Source organism: Rhincodon typus, chromosome 12 (genome assembly GCF_021869965.1).
Source record: "Rhincodon typus isolate 14 chromosome 12, sRhiTyp1.1, whole genome shotgun sequence".
NCBI lineage: Eukaryota > Metazoa > Chordata > Chondrichthyes > Orectolobiformes > Rhincodontidae > Rhincodon > Rhincodon typus.
The window spans coordinates 2,330,174-2,353,505 of NC_063343.1; the positions used below are offsets into that span (position 1 = coordinate 2,330,174).

At 37.5% G+C, this 23,332-nt stretch overlaps 1 protein-coding gene across 4 annotated transcripts in view; it reads left to right on the forward strand.

Moving 5' to 3' along the window:
- Nucleotides 1-23,332, forward strand: part of LOC109927360 (matrin-3-like) — a 52,953-nt gene that overhangs the window by 5,291 nt on the left and 24,330 nt on the right. For 2 of the 4 annotated variants that reach the window (XM_048603390.1, XM_048603391.1), the window contains exons 2-8: nucleotides 5,514-6,580; nucleotides 12,548-12,609; nucleotides 15,847-15,885; nucleotides 16,833-16,930; nucleotides 19,365-19,402; nucleotides 21,412-21,546; nucleotides 21,854-21,985. In XM_048603390.1, the coding sequence (XP_048459347.1) occupies nucleotides 5,687-6,580; nucleotides 12,548-12,609; nucleotides 15,847-15,885; nucleotides 16,833-16,930; nucleotides 19,365-19,402; nucleotides 21,412-21,546; nucleotides 21,854-21,985 (1,398 nt within the window). In that variant the 5' untranslated portion in view covers nucleotides 5,514-5,686. Of the gene's footprint in view, nucleotides 1-5,513; nucleotides 6,581-10,132; nucleotides 10,348-12,547; nucleotides 12,610-15,846; nucleotides 15,886-16,832; nucleotides 16,931-19,364; nucleotides 19,403-21,411; nucleotides 21,547-21,853; nucleotides 21,986-23,332 lie in introns of all 4 variants that reach the window. The other 2 variants (XM_048603393.1, XM_048603392.1) reach the window with 2 other exon arrangements.

A 23,332-nucleotide genomic window follows, 5' to 3' on the forward strand; every position in this document is an offset into this window, starting at 1 on the left:
AGAGTTAAACAGAGTGTCACTGGACCCGAAACGTTAACTCTGTTTTCTCTTTCACAGATTGTTCATGTATATTTGGGAATATTTCAAATTAAACTAAAGAAGGCGGTAAAGGTAAACCTAGTTAAAATATAGGTAGGTGAAAAGTGTGAAACATTAAAGCATAGAGGTTTGAAAGTGATCAGCCTAATTTCATAGAATCAACTGGCACCAGAAGAGGCCATTCAGTCCCACGAGCCTTTGGCTGAAAAAGTTAATCAATTAATCTCATTTCCCTGGTCTTTCTCTGTAATTTTGTGATTATTTCCCCTTATTTGTTCAATCCTGTTTTGGAGTTTGCTTTCCCACCGTTTCAGGTAATGCATTCTATTTTGTAACTTGCTGCATAGAGCACTCGTCAGCTCCTCTCTGGTCTTTTTACTAACTGCCTTAAATCAGTGCCGTCAAGTTACTGACTTGCGCATCAGTGAATTGCTTTTCTCCCATCAAATTTGAAAGCCTTTGTCAAATCTCATCTTAATTTTCTTTGTGAAATGACAGTCCCTTTAAAATTTCCCTAGATTTTTCATCTAACTGAAATCCCTCATTCATCCTGATAATCTATTAAGTCACTTCTGGGCCTGAGCTGTCTTCCAGCAACATGATTAGACCTTTTAGCTACTTGAACTTGTTCTGGCATTCCATACCTGATTCATACTATTCAGAATCAAACCTCCATCTACCTCCCAGAATCTTACCAAATTTCTACATTTTTAATTGATCTAGCCTCAGGAACATTTTGACAAAGACCCCAACCTATTTGAAGTGATATAAAAACAGAAAATTCTGGAGAATCTCATCAGATCTGGCAGCATCTACCTGTTGAAGTTCTCCAGTGAAGTTGCGGTCACCAGAATCTGCAGCACTCTGCTTTTAATTTGTCTGTGGTCGTGTTTGTTATCACCCCTGAATGGCCTAGCTGTAATTTTGAGTGTGATGGCTTATTGGTCAAGATCCCCTACTAAAGAAAGTTGTTCTGTATTGGATCATTTTAAAAACTTTAATTACACTACATTTTAATCATCTTTATTAAAAGCAACACAAACTGAGTTTATACAGTTTTGTAATTCACTTGTTTTAATCCAGTATCATTCTGAATTTATGTTGCTCCCCCTTCATGACCTTCCATATGTTGCCTAGAATTGAGAAAAAAAGTCATCTGAGGCAAAATCAATAATTTATTAGAGTCTAGCATGACTTGATTTTTGTACACTACTGTTTTTATAAAGGATGGATCCCATACAATTTTTAACAGCCTAATTGATTTGTTCCTTTGCATATTAAACCTCAGGTTCCAGAACCCCATTTAAAATTGTATCATTTAGTTTCTGTTGCCTCCTGTCATTTGGTCAACATTATGACATAAAAATGCGTAGTTTTTCTACAGCCTGTTAAAATAGTTAGTTCTAAAATGGGTGTTCAAAACAGTACAATTTCGATTAAATAACCTTATGGAAATTGGGTTTTTCTGCCTGAGTACCTCAGGTAAAGAGTTTGTAACCTTTGTGCCTTCCACTTTCAATCATACTGAACGTGGAAACAATCTACTTTTCTTTGGCTGGCAAGGAAATTGGCATGTCTGAAAACAAATCTGTTTAAAACCAGGGAATTTTACATTGCTTTACATACGTCACATTGACCCAATTGTTCATAGTTGACCATACACCTGAATATGTGAAACCATGTCAAATATTCTCATTACATATGAAATTGAAGAGAAATTCTGTACTCCAACTTCATAGAATCCTTACAGTGTGGAAGCAGGCCATTCAGCCCAAGTTCATACCAACCCTCTGAAGAGCACTCCCTACCCTATCCCTGTAACCCTGCATTCCCATGGCCAATCCACCTAACCTGCGCATCTTTGGACTGTGGGAGAAAACCGGACCTCCCAGTGGAAACCTGTGCAGACACGGGGAGAATGTGCAAACTCCACGCAGATAGTGGACTGAGGCTGGAATTGAACCCAGGTCCCTGGCACTGTGAGGCAGCACTGCTAACCACCATGCTGCCCCCAACCAGGAAACATTATGCTAGTTTTACACATTGCATCCTTTTATAATTCAGCTTTCAGTATTCAGAGATTTTTGATTTTCTAAATTGTTCACTTGTGTTTGTCATTACAATTTTAAAACATTGTAGGTGTCTGTTGACTGGAAAGTGGTCTGGAACTGAGTTCCTAACATTTCTGTTATGGTGCATGCTGGTTTCTCAGTGGGTAAAAAGAAAATTGGATTCTTGAAAAAGGAAAACAAATAACCTGTAGGTTTAGAATGATGTGACCAAAAGATCTCTGAATAAATATACAATTTAGTTCCCAGTTTTGTTTAAGTAGTTTCAACTGCTCTAATGGAGTGTTCGAAGATGATACAAGTGTAAGATGCTTTCTTAATTGATAGTTATGGGTTTCTCTGGATTTTTAAACTTCCTACTTCAATTCTTTTTTAGTAATAGAGAATAGCAAATGCTGATGAAGGAGAAAGGAAAAAAAATGGGATTTTAAGCTTATAGTTAATGTAAGCTAGTTTAAAGAAAGTGCAAGAAATAATTGAATAAGAAAAAAAAATCACAAATTCCAGTTACAAGATATTTTCAACTTCACTCAGTGGTACCATTCTCAACTCTAATAAAAATGCAGGTGCAAGACCTGTTACGGTATGAAAGTGTCTCATGATGGGACCTGTCAAAATGTAAGTTTTCTTTCTGTTGATCTTTTTGAGCCCATATTATTTATCTTGCTGAGTTTGCTCAAGGACACTGGATAAAATGTGAAGTCTGGTTGGTGTAATACAGGTTTGAAGAATCATTGTAGCTATGTTTTTGTTTGGTGCTACTGGAGATTTAATATCCACTGCTGTGCCAGACAAGAGTTTGAAAAATTCCTATGCTGTCAGTCCCAGTTTTCTGCATGGTGTTGAACAAAACAAGATTTTCAAATCAACGATCAACCATTTGTATGTAGGCAATGGAGAGCCTGCCCTTTTGTGTTAAACGATCTGCACGTTTAATAAATCCAATCCATTTTATCAATAATGGAAACCTGCTGGAGATCTTTACTGTCTTGAAGATAGCAACTGTGCTAAAATGGGCAGTGCCTTTAAGAAGTAGGTATTTCACTTGGTATTGAATACTAGTAGTCTCTCCTAGTTACCAATCCCAGCTCCCGTAGTTGGAGACACTAGATAGATTCATCCTCAGATGAATTTCTTTGTAGATTTGCATTCCAAAATAATGCACTGGTAGGGGTCCAGAACGGCTTGAGCAGTTGAGAAATATTGCTGAAATTCCCCAAGTGCAGTTAACTGCACAATAGCTTATTTTTATGTATTGATGAAGAATTGTATTAAACTACTATCTTCCTCCCCCAAAAATGTTCTTAATGAAGAAAAAAGAAAAAGCTGCTTTGAATTGAGATGTTGTTGCCCACAATAACTGAAATGTTTTCATTGATCACATCACGTAATAAAGATAGTGTAGTCCTTATTCGGCAAACGTATGAAATAAATTTAAATACAATTGGGGTGCACGAGTAATTTCTTGCATTTTAAAAAAAATACTTTATTAATAAACTTAATTAGCTGTTAATTTTGGTGTGACTATTCCAAAACATTGTTGAATTTTCTAACTGACGATTTCACACATTTTTATCAAACAAAATACTTGACATGGGAATTGCTCAATTTGTAGCTTGCTTATCCATCTGAATAAAATTTTGCTTTGAAAAAATGTCTGTTAACTTAATGTTTTGAATTGAAATTACACAATTTTGATTTTTGTGCATCCAGTAGAATTCCCTAAATATACTTGGTCAAACTTCCACCAACATTTAAAATGTGTTTTCCCGCTAACTTGACTTTTTAAAAATCAGTCTGATTCTCTGTTGATCTTGTGACTGCTTGATAGGTGTTCTAGAGCTGATTTCAGTCACACATTGATCTTGGTCGGAAAATGATCGAATCTCAGTTTTTCTTAATTATCTAGCAATAAAATGTGTTTTGCAGCAGGTAAGTCTTGTTGCAACAATCACAAAAGCTCTTTAAGTTGCATATGCTGGCGAACCTTGCCGTAACATGTTTGAAAAACAGAATGGAATCGATGCCATTATTGTGCCAAGTTGTAGAAAAAGCCATTGAACAGATTTGAAGTGTAGTGTTTGCTGTGCAAAGAGTTTATTTTTATGAAAGTTCAAACTGAATTTTTCTTTTTTAAGAAAGCATTTTTCACGCCGCACAGTATGCCACTGCAACCAAAGATTTCCACTTCAATTCACATATTTCCCCCATCATATCAAGGTGCCTTGCTCTGAAGAATAGTGCCACTAAATCCATGCTGTTACTTTGTTTCGATGGTGTTTGGATTCATATCTTTTGATGTTTTGGCAGTAGTCCAAAAATAAACAATGCTGGTAATTTCTGATTGCTTTATCTACCATCTTTTTAGTGCCTGTGCACTTGGTGCTTAAAAGCATGAATCAACAAGGTAGGACGTGTTGTTCAGTCTTGAAATTTTGGGTTGATTTTAAACCCATGCAGAGGTAAGGTTTTCATTTCAGACGACCTGTAGGATGAAAATGTTTATAATTACCTTTCCATGTATAACTTTCAACTCGTGCAAGAAATTCATGGAAAAACACTTCCTTGTAAGCAATTGGTCATGAAGACAACATGTGCTGACCATCAGCAGTGTTGTAAATGTAATTATCCAACAAACAATTCTAATTTGGGTTGGATGCACAGTAGTTACATTTCAGCATTGCAGCTATTCCTTGCAAGCTAGTTGCTGTTTTAATGGTCCTTGTTGACTTTATTCCTTTATTGCAAATACCTTGAATTCTGTGCACACTTTTATTTGTTACCAGTTAATTTAGATTGCAGGCTACTTAATGAACACCATGTTCAAGAGACATGTCCTTACAGAATGAGTTGTTAAATCATTGATAGGTCCTTTTTAAAAAAATATCATTTTATCGAGTCTGAAATGAGTGCTGTAATATGCACACAACCTCTTCTTTTTCAGTGGCTTACAACACATCCAATTCATGTGTTACTTCCCTTTCTAGGAATGGTTATAATATCTTAAAATTTACAAAGGTATTTTTCTAAAATGTTGCTATAAATTTATTTGTGATCTTCAAAATGCCTTAGATATCCTATAAGAGTGGATTGGAAAATCTTGTTTACTTGAAACAGTTTGTTGGCCAGTTTACCATTTTTGGTGTTGGCACTGGCCATGTTTTCCCACTGACATGCCTTTTGAGATTCTTATCATTTCTTGTTAAGAGGTTGTATAAGAGTTCAAAGAAATTATCCCACTGCATTGGATTTTGCATGCAACTATGAAATGTTGCATTCGATCTTGTTTAAACTGTCTTTCTGCAGACCAGTTTTGAACTTCTAACTTTGAAGATGGATCGAGATGCATGGTCCTTTTTGAGGCCTTGAGATCCCTGACCTAACATTTTTGTTTTAACTTTTCAGCCTGGCAAAGTTCTCTGAGGAATCTGTGCCATTACTCGCATCAGCCATCTATTAGACGAAGTTAGATAGTGAAACCGCTTTCTACAGAGCCAACAAAGGCTATCTACTAACCACTGAAGACTTACTTTATCCTGCTCTTGCCAGTTTTGAACTAGACTCTCTCTTGTGCCAGAATGTCATTGGGTAGAGCCCAACAGGATCATGGTCGTGGCATGAAGAAAGATGGTCATAATATTGGATTCTTTCCTGCAGCGCAGTCTGCAAATGTCCATGTGAATCTTGGGAGAATGAACCAGGGTGCACGAATGGGTGGCTATATGAATTTTGGACAGGGTCAGGCAGTGAACATGCAAGGTGTGGGACAAGGACATCAAAGTATGTCTTCAGGTGGAGGGCCCTCTCGCTTCAGCAGTGCTTTGCCTTCCTTGTTTGATGTAGGCAGTCGCAATCAAACATCAGTTGCCGTTCAAAAACAGATTGATGCAGACAGGGCCAGTAATATTTTAGCTACCTTTGGCCTTTCATCCAGGGACTTGGATGAACTGAGCCGCTATCCTGAAGACAAACTTACTCCTGAATCCTTGCCAGACATTCTTATGCAACTTAAAAGAAAAAGAAATGATGAAGGAACATCTTTGAATTACGGCAGAGGTGACAGTTCTCCTCGGGATGATCGTTCTTTCAGAACCTCCCGCAATGAATGGGAGGAAGAGAGGCGCTTTCGAAGTAATTTTGAAGGTCGTGATCCTGACGCTGATCCAGTGGTCAATTATGACCATGGTTCTTCTCGAGAGTCGAGTTCTAGATATTATGACAGGAAGGACTATGATACTGAACGATTGAGAGGTGATGACTTCCGTAGAGATGATATGCGTATGTCTGAGTCAATATATGATTCCGATTATGGAAAAATGGGGCCCTCTCCTTCCCGTGGGCAAGAAAGGCCTCTTTTTGAGAGAAAGCGAGGATCTCCTTCACTGAGCAACATAAACGATTACCATGGTTTCTTGCCAACAATGTTCCCTCATTTGTGTTCGCTGTGTGATGTAACTGTTCATTCTGTGAAGGTGAGTGACCTCTAATTTAAAAATTTCTTTTTAAAGTATAATTCTGACAAACACCAGCTCTTGTTGGACTTGTGGAAGCATCATTTGAGTCTTAATTTGTTCCAGATACTCATTGGAACGTCTTAGCAACATGAAATACTGCACAGGATCTCTTTGTTATTGTCAGTTTAATGACAAGTAACACCCGTTTAAAAGCAAGTTGTCATTTATAGTATGCATCTCAAATTCATGCACAGAGTGCTGGTGGAAACTTATTATAGTTTGGACTTGGTGAAATCAAAGGAGTGTGCAGTACTTGTAACCCATTGGCATTACTTGTCAATTAAAAGAAGAGGGGAAGTGACTTTTCACCATCAGAAATTATGTGCCCGCCTTGGCAATTAGAGCATATGTTATGAAGTTACCGGGCCTTGGGTCTCGATTGTTTTTCTATGTTAATATTTTGGTGCAACTTGGTGCATGCAAAATGCCTTTCTCCAAAGGACAGTGTTCAAGAGAGGATGGTGTGTAATGCACACCTGAATGCAAGACTGGTTTCCTTTCACCATTCAACACTTCGGCTTATGTTTTCCTGTTTACCTTGTGACAATGTCCTCTCTTTCCCCTCATAAACAAAAGTTGGAACTTTCTGAAATGTTAGCAGTGAAGCTATATTTGTATAAATGAAAGTTAAGTTGACGCTGTGTGCGGTCCAGCATCCAGTTTAGCTATATTAAGATCTATTTGCAACATCTGTTTGGGATTCTTTCTTAACCAGGTGGTTGGAGTCCACTTTGGCTCTGATGCTTTTAGGTGATTTAAAACAAAACCTACAGTGAGGATTAATGTAGAAGGAAATGTTTATTGACATAAGTGGTACAGTACTGTGCACACATTTGATTTTGTTTTTTGCAAAGTGTTGGCTGAAAATTTTAATTGTGATTTAAATTTCTTTGAAAGGGTTTGGAATTCTATTAATCAGGAAGGTTTACTATTTATTTTGCAGATTATTAATTATATAAGTTTTTATAAGAAAACAATTCCATATTTTAAATGTTGTTTATGGAAAATATTTGGAAACTGCTGCCTCAGAGTAACATTAGAAATACTCGCTTCATCCAGGTAAATGCATATAATCATGTTAATTCAAGCCAGAGTTCATTATGGTCTTTATATGCACCAAGGTATGGCTCAATTACTCTTGTGATAATTTGGGGTTTTCCCCTCTGAAAACATGGCACATCTCATTAAGTGACTTTCCTTACTTGTGACAGTTGTATACCAATGCCAATATTGTTGCTTTTCAATTTGGTATCTGTTGGCTGGTCCTTTGGTGAGGTTTCTGTCTGAGTGAAAAATTTGGTGTATAATTTTTTTGTAATTTCTCAGTGCAGAGTCAAATATCTTGCAGTTCTTCCTTTCCAAATTGCCCTGTGTTACAGTCATGTGTTTCCTATTCTTACTGGTCTAAATTGGTGCCTTGCATAAGTTCAAAGCACTTGGCTTTATTTCAAAAAACTACGTTTTGGATTTGATCATTTATACCAAATCTGGGAACATGCAGTTGATATTACATAGATTTGCCTTCTTTCACTTTCTCACTAGGAGCTGAAGCAAATCTTTAAACAGTATGATAGTGCAGTAATTCATTCTGTATGTAAAGGTGAGACTAAAGCATTAACCATAATGATTCATCTTTTTAATCAAACTCGTAACAAATAACCAGATTGCCAATATCAAGAAAGAGCTTGAAGTTGCCTTTGGTGTTGCCTAATTGAAATGTAGATAACGCCAGTATTGTACTCAAAAGGCTCTGGAACCAAACCATTACTTGAGCAGAAAGCTGACAAATTTTTTGTTCTGAATTAGACAGGAATAAAATCAATAAAATCTGTTAGAATGGAACTTTTTTCATGTTTTCCCATAAAAACTCGAGTCCCAAATAACTTGATTCAGATGTAGACACCTGCAATTAATGCAAGCAAAGTTTAGTACCACCAATAGGTGCTCGCCACTTTTCTTGTCTGCATTGAAGATATTACCTTAGGTTGCGTGAATTTGTTTTCTCTCTCCCTATTGCTGTTTTGCTGCCGCTGCCGCTGCTGCTGCCACTGCCCCTTCCCCTGACTCTTCGTCTGCCACACTTCTCTTGTGTACACCTTTCTCTGTGCCTTCCTCCCTTCTCCCTCTCAACCTACATCTTCACCGATTTATGAAATTTGGGAATATGTCTTCTCAAATAGCGAGAAGCCTATATTTTTATGTTACTGCCCTCACTGTCTATTGTTTATTTGACTCCCCTTTATCCTTCTGCTTTAGCTGTAGCTTAGCTTGCTTTTGTTGAACTTTTGTTACACGCATCTTCTGTGGTAGCAGATTAGTTTTGTAACGTGGACTTAAATTTGGTAAAACTTGTTTAATTTTTGGTTAACTTGTCATTCAGCATAAACACCTGGAAAATATGAAAGATGGAAGGTAATGAATTGAAAGTCTAGAGAGATAAATAACACAAGTAGATAAACATTTAAGGGTAAAATTACCAAAGTGAAGAACGGTCATAACTGATTAACATGCATGAGGAGAAGAACAGCAAAAGACAGGAATATTCCTGTAAATTGTGATTACGATTTTGTTTCAAGAAAAAACTATCAGTTCATGATGATTTATAGAACTGGCTGTAAAAACTTTGAATCTAGTGGCTAAAGGTAGTCTTACCATTTTCCAATCTGATAGTTTTTAAAAGAAGTGCTTGCATGTTGAGGTGTAAACCTGTTGGACAATTTAAGCAGAATCTGTGTTGTTCTTCAAAATCAGGTTCTTTCTGTCCCGTCTGAATAAATAGAGATTCTTCCCACTTCTTTACCAAGCTAGAAATGGTCCTATTTTATGTATTGCTCAGGCCTTGGAGAAGTTAAGTTTTTCACTCTAATTTTTTTTCCGTTGTGTGTTGACTTCCAGTTCTCTATCCTCATCATTTTCCTGCTTATCAGTGTGGTCTTCACAAACCAAATCACTTGTCACTTACTGACATACTACAATTTCAAAATAACAGACAAGTGACTTAGTAGTTCAAACTAAGGAAGACATTCCACTTCCTTAAATCTCAGCCCTTTCAGTGCAAGGTTGTGGATGTGCATTAGAATACTTCAGAGAATACACTGAAATTCAAAGGTCAAGTATCACATTTCCACAAACCTTATTTTCAACTGAGTTGATCTTAATATTAAGCAAATATCTTTTCAAGAATATTGAGCACAATCATCCTTCTTGTTCTCTTAAGGATCCCTAGTATGGTAGAGCTTTGTCTTTATTCTTTCAGGGGGTTTGGGAGTTACTGACTAGCCCAGTATTTATTTCCCGTTCCTAATTGCACTTGAATGGTTTCGAATCCCTGGTATGGTTAAGGAGGTGAGCACTCTCATTCTCTCCCCTCCGTTTTGGGACTCACTGTACCCATGGAATATATAAAAGGTAGAAAACTTGGAATTAGTATATTTTTCCCAATCTGCACAGTAGTTCTTTTCTTTTTTAACATGAATTGAACATTGTACTATCCCATTCCCTTCCCCGAAGAAAGTGGTTCTGAGCACTTTTGTATATGCTTGAAGTATCGTCAGTCATTATATGGGAAAACAGTGGAAGAGTTTGCGTTTGGGTGGTCTACAAACATGGAAGTCCCTTAATGAGATGCTGTGAATGGCAAAATAAATCTGTCATGTGTGATGTTACATCGATAAACACTCATGAAGGGAAAGCTTAATTTGAAGAATGAATTTGACTATATTTGGGTGAGTAATAACTTTGCACGAGCTAACTTACAAACTTTATAAAATTGCACAATTTTATACTTAATTTGTTTTTAAAAAAGCAAATCTACTTGTCTCAGAAAAGGAATGCTTAGGATAGTGATTATTTCTTTTGTTACTATTTCACCAATTACAGAAAAATCTTGTTATTCACATAATATATACTGTGTATGTAATTTTCCTTTAGTACAGGGATTAAAATGTGACCAGGTTTTACTTGAGGGGCAAATAAACTTTACATCAAAAGTAACTAGGATGTTAAAATTTTGTTTGAAAAATGGATTGAGCACGGAAGCAGGATTAGAAAGCATTTCAAATACAAATAGAACAAAAAGGATCATTCATTGAAACGTACATCGATTGGTTTCAGTTTTCAAAAAAAGGAAACAGCCTTTAGTTGCTTTTCCCCAGTTAGTTGCGTTCATTTTCCCAACCCTAGAAGTTGACTTCTGAATAGCAGCTTCAGTGGTATCAAAAGGAGTACGTTGTATAGCAGCTTCCACAAAGCACACAATGATAAGTTCGTTCATGTTGAACAGTGCATTAGGGGAAAGTTATATAGATCATAGAATAGAATCCCGACAGTGTGGAAACAGGCCATTCGGCCCAACAAGTCCACACCGCCCCTCTGAAGATCATCCCACCCAGACCCATTCCCCATACCCCTGCCTTTCCCTTGTCTACTCCACCTAATCTAAACATCCCTGGGCACTGGGCAATTTAGCATAGCCAATCCACCTACCCTGCCCATCTTTGGACTGTGGGAGGAAACCGGAGCACCCAGAGGAAACCCATGCGGACATGGGGAGAATGTGCAAACTCCACACGGACAGTCGCCCGAGGCTGGAATCCACACAGACAGTCGCCCGAGGCTGGAATCGAACCCGGGTCCCTGGCACTGTGAGGCAGCAGTGCTAACCACTGAGCCACTGTGCCGCCCATAGAACATTACAGCGCAGTACAGGCCCTTCGGCCCTCGATGTTGCGCCGACCTGTGAAACCAATCTGAAGCCTATCTAACCTAAACTATTCCATTATCATCCATACGTTTATCCAGTGACCTTTTAAATGCCCTTAAAGTTGGCGAGTCTACTACTTTTGCAGGCAGGGCATTCCACGCCCTTACTACGCTCTGAGTAAAGAACCTACCTCTGACATCTGTCCTATATCTATCACCCCTCAATTTAAAGCTATGCTCCTTCGTGCTAGCTATCACGATTTATGCAAAATGATACAAATGAGTTGGTAGTCACCAAACGTTAAATAATTTGCTCAGACGTGTTAGGAGTTTGTTGTCCCCTTCAAGTGCTTGCTCCTTTCCTTCTTGCTACCTACTTGTATTTGCTTGGAAGGATAGTACTGTTTCTTTTCCCCCTCTATCTGGAACAAAAAGATCATCTTGTCCAGCTTGCATGTTGATCTTACTTCACTCAACATTTCATTCAACATTAATTCATTTCACTCAACAATTCAGGTCTTGTACTTGTTTAAGTTGTATGGCTGTTCTGTGCAAGATTATTCAATTTTGATATCCGTATCCAGCAAGATCTAAACTGTGATTATAGAAATAATCTTCCAATAAGTTCTAGAATTAATTGTCACATAGTGTGGTACTGAGCCGAATAGATCAGGGAAGTATAGGTTGTTTCATCTGCTATGCTAATCATAGATGGGGCTGCAGTAAAACTGACTGGGTTGGAATGTAGAAAAGATCAAGCAGGCTATTAACGTTTCATGAATGAGACCAGGAACTGTGGAAGAGCAAAGGGTGTCTTGGAGAACAGACAAATAAAAGCAACCATATAGGTGCAACAGGTAATTAAAGGGTTTAATAGAACTGCGATCTTTTTTTCGGAAGGAATTGAACTTTATGCTCTGAACAAGGAAGCACAGCCTACAGGTAGCTAAGCATTCAAATTATGTGCATACACAGCATATATTATTAAATAACAGGATATGGCTTAATTCTGTGATTTTAAAACGGCATTTGTTAACAAAGATTTCCTCCAGCATTTTTGTTGGGCAGCTGTTTTGTATTTGTGTATGTTACTGTTGAATCAATTTTTTTTTGCTTGTATTGGTTCTGGAAGATTAGTAAATTGTTAATATATTAACCATATATAGTCACAGTTTAAATTTCACTTTTGTGCTAAAACTACTGTGATTTTGTTTTCCTATTCAGGATTGGAACCAACATAAGAACGAACCAGCACATAAAAGGCGTTGCTTGCTGCTTTTGGAAATGTATGCAGTTCTTCTTTAGTATGAAAAGACTAACTTCCACTGTTTTTTAAACTAGATCCCATTGCTTTTATAGGGTACATGAGTTACACGTGCATTATTGGTCATATAAGATTATTTTACGTTTTGATTTTGTTTGGGAAGTCTCGTCTCAGTTTATTTTAATAACAGATTACACAAACGTAGTGGAAGTGCTGCTATGTGGTGCATTGATTGGATAGATTGATAGAGAATTTGAGTTGTTGGTAGTGGATAACTGAAGAGGACTTGAAAACGTTTGTGATGTTATTTTCAACATATTACACAGGTGTCAAGAGAAAGAATAATTGCCATATTATTTTGAAAGAGGAGAGCCTATTCCTGCCTTTTTAACTGTGTCTCTCTTGTTGACTGCCTTGGCTAGACTTTTATTGGTGTTGTTTGGAAACAGTTTAATTCTGAGTTGTATACATTCAATTCAGTTTATCATTGAGCGCTCTCAGTATGAAATAATTTTGCCAGGAAGCCAAGTCTTTTTAATTTACCACCTGAAATCAACCTCTTAAGGAACATAGCAGGACTAGACCATTCAGCTCCTCGTGTCTGCTCTGCCATTCTACGTCATGGCTGATTGTCTTCTTTAATGCCATATTTCTGTGCTATTCCCCATATCCCTTGATGTCATCAGTAACTAAAATCTCTGTCTTGAATATGCTTAATGACGGAGCTTCAGTGACCTTTGGGTTAGAGAATTCCATAGATTCACCACCAGCTGAGTGAAGACGTTACTCCTGATCTCACTCCTAAATGATTTGCCATTTATTCTGAGTCTGTGATCCCTGGTTCTTGATCCCACAGTGAGGGCGTTCATCTTTCTGTACCCACTTTGTCTATCGCTTTAAGAATTCTAAATTCAGAGGCTACAGTCCCAGTATAGTCAATATCTTCTTATAGGCCAGTCCCACCAACCTAGGAATCAGTCTGGTGGACTTCTATTCTACTCCATCTCCAGCAAGTAGATCCTTCCTTAAGCAAGGGCACCAGTATTCCACACAAGACTCTCAAGTGCAGTCTCACCAGTGTTCTACATAACTGAAGCTCCGTTTGCCCAAATCCTCTGACAGTAAAGGCTAACATGACATTTGATTTCCAAATTGCTTGCTGCACTTGAGTGCTAGCACCCAGTGACTACTGAGCAGGAGCACTTAGGTCCCTTTGGGCATTTGCAATTTTTAATCTCTCACCTGTTAAGAAATGCTCTGCTCAGTTGTTCTTCTGTCATAATGGATAACCTCATGTTTATACACACAATAGTCTGCCATGGTCTTGTCCATTCTGTCTGTCTGATTCTCTTGAAACCTCTTTGCTGTGTCCTCACATTTTACATGCCTGTCAATTCATACCATTTGCGAATGTGTCAATATTATAATTGGCTCCCACATCCAAATCATTGATGTAGATAGGGAGCAGTTATTTCTGGCCATGGCCTGCTGTGGTGTTTTATAAAAGTCACAATGTGAAAGCGGTTGCTTCCTTGACATTTTCTCATCCATAAGTGTAATTTTATAATTTTTTATTCACTCATGGAATGTGGGCTGTTCTGGCTGGTCAAGCATTTATTGCCTATCTCTCCTTGCCCTTGAGAAAATGGTGGTGAGCTGCATCCTTGAACTGCCGTAATCCCATTAAGGAAGGATTTTGAGCTAGTGAAACTGAAGGAATGGCAATAGATTTCCAAGTCAGGATGGTATTTGACTTGGAGGGGAACTTGCAGCTTGTGGTCTTCCTATGTATCTGCTGCAATTATTCTTCTAGGTGGTAGTGATCATGGGTTTGGAATGTGCTGTCTATAAAACTTTGAATTTCTGCAGTGCATCCTGTAGAAGGTGCACACTTCTGCTGTTGAATGTCAGTGGTGGAGTAAGTCAGCGTTTATAGCTCTGGTGCCACTCAAACGTGTTGTTTATTTTGGCTGGTGTCAAGTTTCTTGAATGCTGGAGCTGCACTCATCCAGGCATCTCCTGACTTGCACCTTGTAGATGACGGGCAGGCTTTGGGGAGTCAGAAGGTGAGTTATTGACTGCAAGATTTCTAGCCTACCTTTATAGCCACATACACTTATGCCTAGCTGACTTATGTGACTAATCCAGGTCAATGTAATCCCCCAAGATGTTGGTAGTGGAAGTTCTAGTGACGGTTTTACAATTAAATGTCAAGGTGTGATTTGATGTGGGCTGTTGGTAATGTTTCCAGATTTTGCTCCAAGTACAACAACTTAACAGTTAAGTAACATTCAGTTTCAAATTCATAACGTATGTACAGTGCTATAATGCAGATCAATATGTCGGAAATTTGCTTATGGCATGAGAATCTGCTGGCTACCAAAAAGTCCCTGCCCTGGTCTGGATCAGTGAACGTATATCTGTTTTAATTTGATGAGTTGGGTGATAAAGCAGAAGCAGTTTTAAAATTGGTGTAAAGCATATAGTGCTCTGTTTTTATTCTAATCCATCGGGCTGCAGTTCTGACTGGCAATTCTAGTTGTAATACAAGTCGCACTACTTGTATAAGCACTATACAGTGACTTCCTATTATGCCGTGTGATGAGTACCTGTAGTTGGAAATATCAGACTTCATTAATGATTTCAAAAACAGAAATTGCTGGAAAAGCTCAGCAGGTCTGGCAGCATCTGTGGAGGGAAATCAGAGTTAACATTTTGGGTCCAGTGACCCTTTTTCAGAACTCATAAAAGATTTTTCCTACTCTCTGCCAAAGTTTTTCGAAAACCTGCAGAACCCATCAACACTTTATGTATGAAGGAAATCAGCTCCCTTCTTTCTCCCTGATCATCTATATCTTCTCTGTAGTGTATAGAAGGCACAAATCTGTTTTATACGCAAAATTTTGCAACGCCTTTGCTTTAAAGACTCACCCAATCTCAGGATCCAGACACTGCTAACAGCTGATCGCAGAAAGCACTTCACATTTCTTCTACTGACTTGCATTGACTGTAGCACTCTCTGTTATATGAGCGTTGCAATGAATAACTGGAAGAAAACGTCTGCCATATGCTATGATCAGCAAGTGATTTTGATTATTCAGCTATAATGTAGTCTTGCTTCTTGGAATCCGATCTCCGTGTTGTATCGCTTTCACTGTATTTCATTCAGTGATATGGTGGTTGGAATGGAGTAGCAGAGGGGAAGAAATGAGAAGTGATTGGTAATGTATGATTAACAAATTCTTGTTTTCATTTCTAGCTACCCACAATGGGTTCCAGAAGATGTACCATCCACAAGGTAATTCAGACTGCTTTCTGTGATTATCAATCTGAGTGATGTCTGAGGAGCTCATTCCATGAAGTACTACTAGAATGTAAAAGTGTCTATTGTTTTTTCTGTATCACAAAAGCATGTATCATTCAAAAGTAGCAAAATACAGCAGCAAAATTTAGAAGCTCTTCTCCAACATCTAGCTGGTTACCTATATGGAATGTACTGCACAGAAACAGCTAATTTGGCTTAACCAGTCCATGTCAGAATATTCATACTCCACTTGAGCCTCCTCAAATATTCCGATTCTGCTGCGCAGGTTGTTGGAGGGTCTTCACGTGCCAATAGCATGCTTCCAGTTCTGGAAGTTGCTGTCGTGTGTGGACCTTGGAGATCCGCACAGTGGCAGGAAAACCTGGCGGGGATGTAGGCCTCCTCCTGTCTGTGCTGATTTAAATATTTCAGTGTGACACACTCTTGTATTCTCCCGCAAACTTGGTTAGCCTCTCCTGAACTCCATCAACACTATTTGTTTCAACCATTCCACAGTAGTGAGTTATACTTTCTCTTCACTTTTTGGATGAAGATGTTTCTTCTGAATTCACTGTTGGACCTTTTGAATGGCTATCTGCTACTAATGGTCTCTAACTATGCTCTTCCCCACAGGTAGTAATTTCCTATCTCCTCATTTTTAAAGTTCTGTATTATTAAGTTGCTCTTTGGTATAGAGCTTATATATTAGTTTTAAGAATCAAAAGAGCGCAAAGTTTAATTATGTGCAAAATTAAAATCTGCTTCTGCCATACGACTGCATCTCTGATCTTGTTGCTTTGGGCATTGTTATGCATTCATTCTTTTAAGTTTAATTTGTATTACTTTCCCATTAATTTTCTTAAAGTGTTGGTTGCATCTATTGATAGTTAATTTGCACCTACTTACATTTTAATGCTGATCTTCCTATGGTTTAAATATAGGAGCAATCCATCTGCACAGCAGACCAATATTGCACCGGATGCTGCTTCTGCACTCCTTGCAGCTATCAGACAGCTGGATGCAATGGACCCTCATGGAGGTTAGGATAAAATGATTTTGTTGCTGATTATTATTAATAAATAATTTTTGTTTCTAGTTATCCTCTTGCTTACAGTTATATCACAGTTTTACACACAAACGTATAGATATCTGTCAGTAATAGGGAATAGTCTGCCATCATGTCCATAAAAATTGGTCTGGTGGTGACTGCTGTCACAAATAAGTTTGAATACCTACCTAGGCATTTTCTCCTTTTTCACAAAATGGTAAAAAAAATTCATACATCATGAACTTGGATGAAATTGTTAGGTTTACTGTGAAACGTTTTTTTTCTAGTCTCATATTAAATGTGAACTTATAAATGAAGATTCAATCGGCCAGAACAATATTCAGTAGAAATTAGTCTTCAAATTGGGTGACATCTTTACTAGATTTCCACTTTGAGCAGCCATGTGATTTGTGCAGGAATCAAGAGTTACTGATAGTTGATGTTATGCCAACTTTGGGTAACATTGGATTTATAGCTTTTATTATGGACAGTAAATAATTGATATACTCGCATTTTCCACGCTGTTCATTTTGTAGGTCATATAATTTTATCAGCCTTACTTTGTTCTTCTAAATGCTGGAAGTTGAGTCACCTTGCGAGAGATTGTTATTCAACCAATTCAGGCATGTTATAGAACAGGTGGGACTTGAACAGGGCCTTAGAAACATATGCGAGTCATGCCTAAATGTTATTGGAATGATCCTGCTGAACCATTGAACCTGGCTAGTATGAGTGTTATTGATTTCCTGATTGTAGGTCGTGTTAGTGCGTAAAGTTTTGCCCTTTTAAAAGAAAAGTTGAAGAAGCCTCTTCGATTTATCATTTTTTTAATGGGTGTGTACAGTATAATTATAAGTGAATTGATTTCACATTTTAAATTTGGGACTCAAATTTGTGCTGTACCAGAATTTGATCATCACCAATTTCCCGCCAAACAGGAAATCATGACTTTTTGAGGACTTAATTTAATAAGTTGTTGGCGATGGAGGCTGCTTGAAGCAGTCATTCCCCCTATATTATTATACCATTGTTAACCATAAATGCAGCCTTGTTTGTTACTCGTTTAATAGCTGAATTGTTATATTTGCAACTGTCATTGGCAGAGGTAATGTTTTGCCCCGTCGGTCTGTAAACTGTGTGTTTCAAATATTAATACACAATTTCAATGAACCTTGGTTCATGGGGTATGGCCCAAGGAAGAACTGATGAGTTTTTGATGAAGGTCTGCATTTTTGTTTTTGAAGAAGTCTTTTAATATTTGAACATGAGGCACATTAACCTTTTTAGAATGTTGTGGATTGTCCAAGTTATTGTGGTTGAATTAGTCACAGCTGTCAAAATATAACCAGAGATTTTCAGAGCAGCTTGTTGAATGTGGATTAGCTTGAAGGCTCCTCATCGAGAAGAACATTCTTAATAAAAAGATTTTTCAACTCAATTTAAAGAACATGAACCAGGTCAGGGGAAAAGCCTCAAGAAAGAGCTGTCTGATTGTCATGAATAACAATAAAATTACTTTAAAAATCCTGCAGTTCAGAGAAACTGAATGTTTCAGGTTGATGATTTTCATTTAGAAAGGATTAATGAAGTGAGATTAAATAACAAAAGATCTAATAATGCAGCAACCAAAGAGAATGGAGATAGTAAAGAATAAAATATGTCTGAAATGAGGTATGAACTGCTGCATTTTGGAAAATAAAGTAAATACAACCTGAATAGATAAAGAAAGAAACCACCAGCAATAAAACATGGAAGAAAAATACTAGAGCAAGATGGAGGCAGAGGTTATGATCAAAAGTTATTGAATTCAGTGTTGAGTCCAGAAGGCTGTAGAGTGCCACTTTAAAGATAGAGTCCTTTTCCTCAAGCTTCAATGAATACAGTATATGAAATTGAAAGAAGTATAAGTAAATTATTTTTTCTTTTGGAAAGAACATTTGGGCCTTGAACTGTGGGAAAGGAGAGGCAAAAGGACAGGTGTTGCTTAAAGCTGTGTTAACATAGCATGAAGTGGCAATGCCAGTGTTGGACTAGGGTGGACAAAGTCAGAAGTCACACGACACCAGGTTATAGTCCAACAGGTTTATTTAAAATCACAGGCTTTCATAACGCTGCTCAGTTCACCTGATGGAGAAATGCTCCAAAAGCTTGTGGTTTTAAATAAACCTGTTGGACTATAACCTGGTATCGTGTGACTTGTGATTTTAACATAGCGTAGTGGAGGCTTGCCCTCAGCTAGCGCTGTCTTCGCTTGTTGAGAATTGAATACCTGGTTTTAATATCTGAACTGCATTATACAGCGTTGTTTGAAATTGGGAGGTGCAAGTAGTCCCACCAAAAAATAAAAGTTAATTATTATTACTATGTAAATAGAAGTAATTGCGTATTATTCCGAACTCATGATATGTTTTGGTTTGTTTTTCAGGAAACCGCAAAGGTGAAATGCAGAACAAACGAAACTTGGTCAGTTTTTACTTTATTACAGTATGAATAATATCAGAGATATAAAAAAATTCCATCAGTTCTAGGTGATTTAGGTTATTTTAGTCAGGTTGGGAGAAATTGTTCCTTTAGTTTTGGATCAGCTGATGCATTCAGTGAAATTTAAATCAGAATTGAAAAGGTTATGAAACCCATTCTTAATATTAAATGTGGAAGTAATAAGAGGAAGAATCATGACTTCAAATATATTGTGTTGCATTGATCTTAGATGAGTGATATTAACAGTTTTGTCATTCTTTTTGATAAGGTTGAAATCTCTTGGATCAGTACAGTCTTTTATGACATCTCCTGCCATATTCTAGCTAGAACCCAAGGAAATTAACTGCATACCTTATGGTTACATTGTACAGCAAACATTTTATTAACCAGGACTGTGCTAGTTGATTAAATATTCTGGTTGATCAAGAGGTCCATGTAATCAACGTAAAAACACACACTAAGCAATAGAAACATAATGCGGGGTATACACATCACCGTTATACTTTATTTACAGCATAAAGCACTTAATAATACAACTTTGCCTTAAATAAAACTTGCTGGCAGACAGCCTTCTTGTTTGTACCAATAACTGATTACTTAACCATTGAGAAGATCACAATAATACAGTAAACTTATGGTATTTCGATATATAATTTTTGCAGGTTTATTGAGAGTGCCAGTTTATAAGGTGTTAGTTAAAATAGTTTGCTGTAATTCCATTTGTCCAGCAGGTTTATGGCAGTGTTAATGCTACAACGACCTCCCCCCATCCACTCAATTTCAGTTAACTCCATTTAAACCACCTTCTGTTACTATCTACCTTATGTATTTATCAATCTTCTCCTTAAGTGCATCTTATCTATGCAATGTGCCTCAGCTGCTCCTTTGGTAGTGAGTTTCAGTCTCTAGAGAGGAAAAAAATCTCCTAAATGCTCCACTGGAATTACCAGCAACTCTTTCATATTTATAGCCTCTAGTCTGGCCTCCCTGGAAGTGGGAAAGTCCCAGTGTCTGTCTAATTGATCCGTTCCATAATCTTAAATATCATAATCCCATGATCTCTACCCAGTCTGCCTCAGTCTGTTTTATAGAGAAAAGAATCCCAGTAATATTCAGTTGTTTTGAATAAATAAACCCTTTCGGTTAAGATATCATTGTAATAAATCTCTTTTGAACTTCTTCAAATCTAGCCTGTCCTTTTTTTAATAATTTGGAGACCCAGATTGTATCTTACAAAGTGCATTCAATGCTGGGTTCTGTGCAAATTTAATATGACTTCCCTGGTTTTCAATTCTACCTCATGGGTAATTGCAGTGGTGTTTTTTTTTTAATGGCCTAGTTCATCTTTTATATTGGCAAAAGGAATAGGTATAGCCAGCTAACTAAGGTGCAGATTTGTAAGTTGGTGAAACCAAGGAAAATATTTAAATTTTTTTATTTGGTAACATTTTATATAAACCCATCCAACAGTGATCTACTGTTATTATTTTGTTCATGATCCATCTGAAAAGTCAAAGTTCAACAAGTTAATGGTAAATGTACCAATTGAGGTAGTTCACATTCTTAAGTCTTAAAACTCTTGAGTTCCAGGTTGCATGGAGAAAGTGAATAATGGCTGCATTGAGGAAATTAGGTTGAACTTCCATCATGTGGCAAGTTTTATTTTGAGAAATGTAAAAATACCAGTGCAGAAGTACCCTGGTCTCTAATATTGAATTTACTCACCTATCTTGTGGGTGAAAGCCAGATTTCTCCCAGTTGAACTTCGTGATATTAGCAATTATTACCAAGTGCCAATATTTAAAATAAAAGTTGTCATGAAATGCAGTTTTAACATTCATCATTCTTTCTACTGCCAAATGAAGTTAAAGCATTTTTTCCTTGTTGTGTGATCTGAAGAATTGAGGGAAGGGGAAGTATAGTTTTGAATATTACTTTCCAGCAGAATACTCTGTACTTCGAGTAAACAATTATGTTGTTCCTTTGCAAAGCAAATGGATGAACCTGGTCGAGTGCTTCACATAACAGAATTACCAAAAGGAAAATGCAAAGTGAAAGATATCCTGCAACTTGCGCAACCTTTTGGAATCATTACGAAATACTTGCTTTTAAATACTAAGAGCGAGGTGAGTAAAATAAGTTTGTCTTCTGTAAAGAGAAATTAGCAGCCATGTTCAGTCTAATGATGCTTATAACTGAGGAATTGGTGACAACTTTGCCTCTCAAAGGTGTATTGAAGCTGAACTTTTAATTTGCATATCAGATTGATTTGCTCATTGTCAATAAAATTGCGATGTTCACGAAACAAAAATTATTGTCTTTTGTGGATTTCATTAATTTCTGGTCGCACTTGTAGAACATGACTGTTCTGATAGTACATTTATTTTTATCGTAAGCATTACTTTGAATTTTGTCTTTAAAATCAAAATTTAGGGATTTGTGGAAATGGCTACAAATGGGCAAGCACAAACAGCAGTTGCGTTTTACAGTATGAAGCCAGCAATCCTTTATGGCAAAAGGGTTCGAGTGGGCATGTCTCACAAATACAAGGAAATAGATTTGAAGGTAATAAAACTCAATCATTGGTCTGTGAATATTTCAGAAGTGTTTTGGCCACTGCATTTTTTTCTCGCTATTATATCGATACAGTAAAATTGTATGCTTAGTTCTATCCTTAATGTTGCCTGTGTACTGATGCTGATTCTTCCCACTGTCATCTGAACAATGATTAAGTTAAAAATGAAAAAAAAACCTTGCATGCGCCGCAAAATACACTGAAATTGAAGCCTTTATAAATTCTTTCAATTGTCTGTTAAATTACATTTGAAATTCGAGACCTCCCTACTTTGTTTGACTTTGTTACATTGTTGCACTCTTATCTGGGCTTGCCTAGAAAATTAAAAGCTCTGTCCAGCTATATGCAACAAAGGCAAAGGAAATCCAGCTCTTGACATGTTAGTGCACACGCATCAGATTGGATACTTCAGCTTTGATCTGTCATCAGGAGAGTGAGATTGTAAGCAAGATGAAGGATTCTTAGTTCATGCGCTTGTCCAATAAGGTGAACCACAGCAGGGGCTGCAGGCAATATGAGCAAACTGATCACACCAATGTTACCATTCAATATGGGTGACAAAAAAGTAATGTATTTACAGTAGGTGGCACTATAGTTGAGGTGTGGGTTCGTTCACTGCAGGCTAAAGTGAGATTCCCAAATGCTGTGCATGCTCAGTGCAATGGTTAAGGGCATTTATTGGAACCAGTGAGTGATTTAAAGTGGGAGGGGAAGTATCAGTTGTGGTCCACATCAATACCAATGAGTTGCAAAGCTGAGACTAAGAAAGAGGTTCTTTTGCAGGATTATGAGCAACTGAGACTGAAATATAAAGCAAAACTATTAAGCTAATTTTAAGCTAATTATGACCTGAGCCATGAGCAAATTGGGATCGGGTGTAGAGAGTTGAATACATGGCTGTAGGATAGATGAGGGAGAAATAGATTTCAATTCATGTGGCACTGACACTCTTGAAAGTGGGAGCAATATTGTTGGGATGGCCTTCACTTGCACTATGCTGGCACATGGTATAATTTAGGCTGTTGAGAGGGCTTTAAATTAAGTAGTTGGGGGTGAGTTTGTGTGAATGGAGATTTGGAAAGTTAAAGCATACCAACAATGCATTAATGCATGACAGTACGAGTCTGATGGGAAGGAATAGAGCATACAATCATAAGGGGGTGCCCTGAGGTGTGGAAAATATGGTAGATTGGATGAGCCACATTGGCAAAGGTAGCCTGGAAGGACATTAGTCTTTGGAATTCTCCTCTCCAGTGAGCAGTGAGGGGTTGTTGACTATTTTTAAGGCTGAGACAGGACAGACATTTGCTTGACAGTGGCAGAAATGTGGAGTTGGG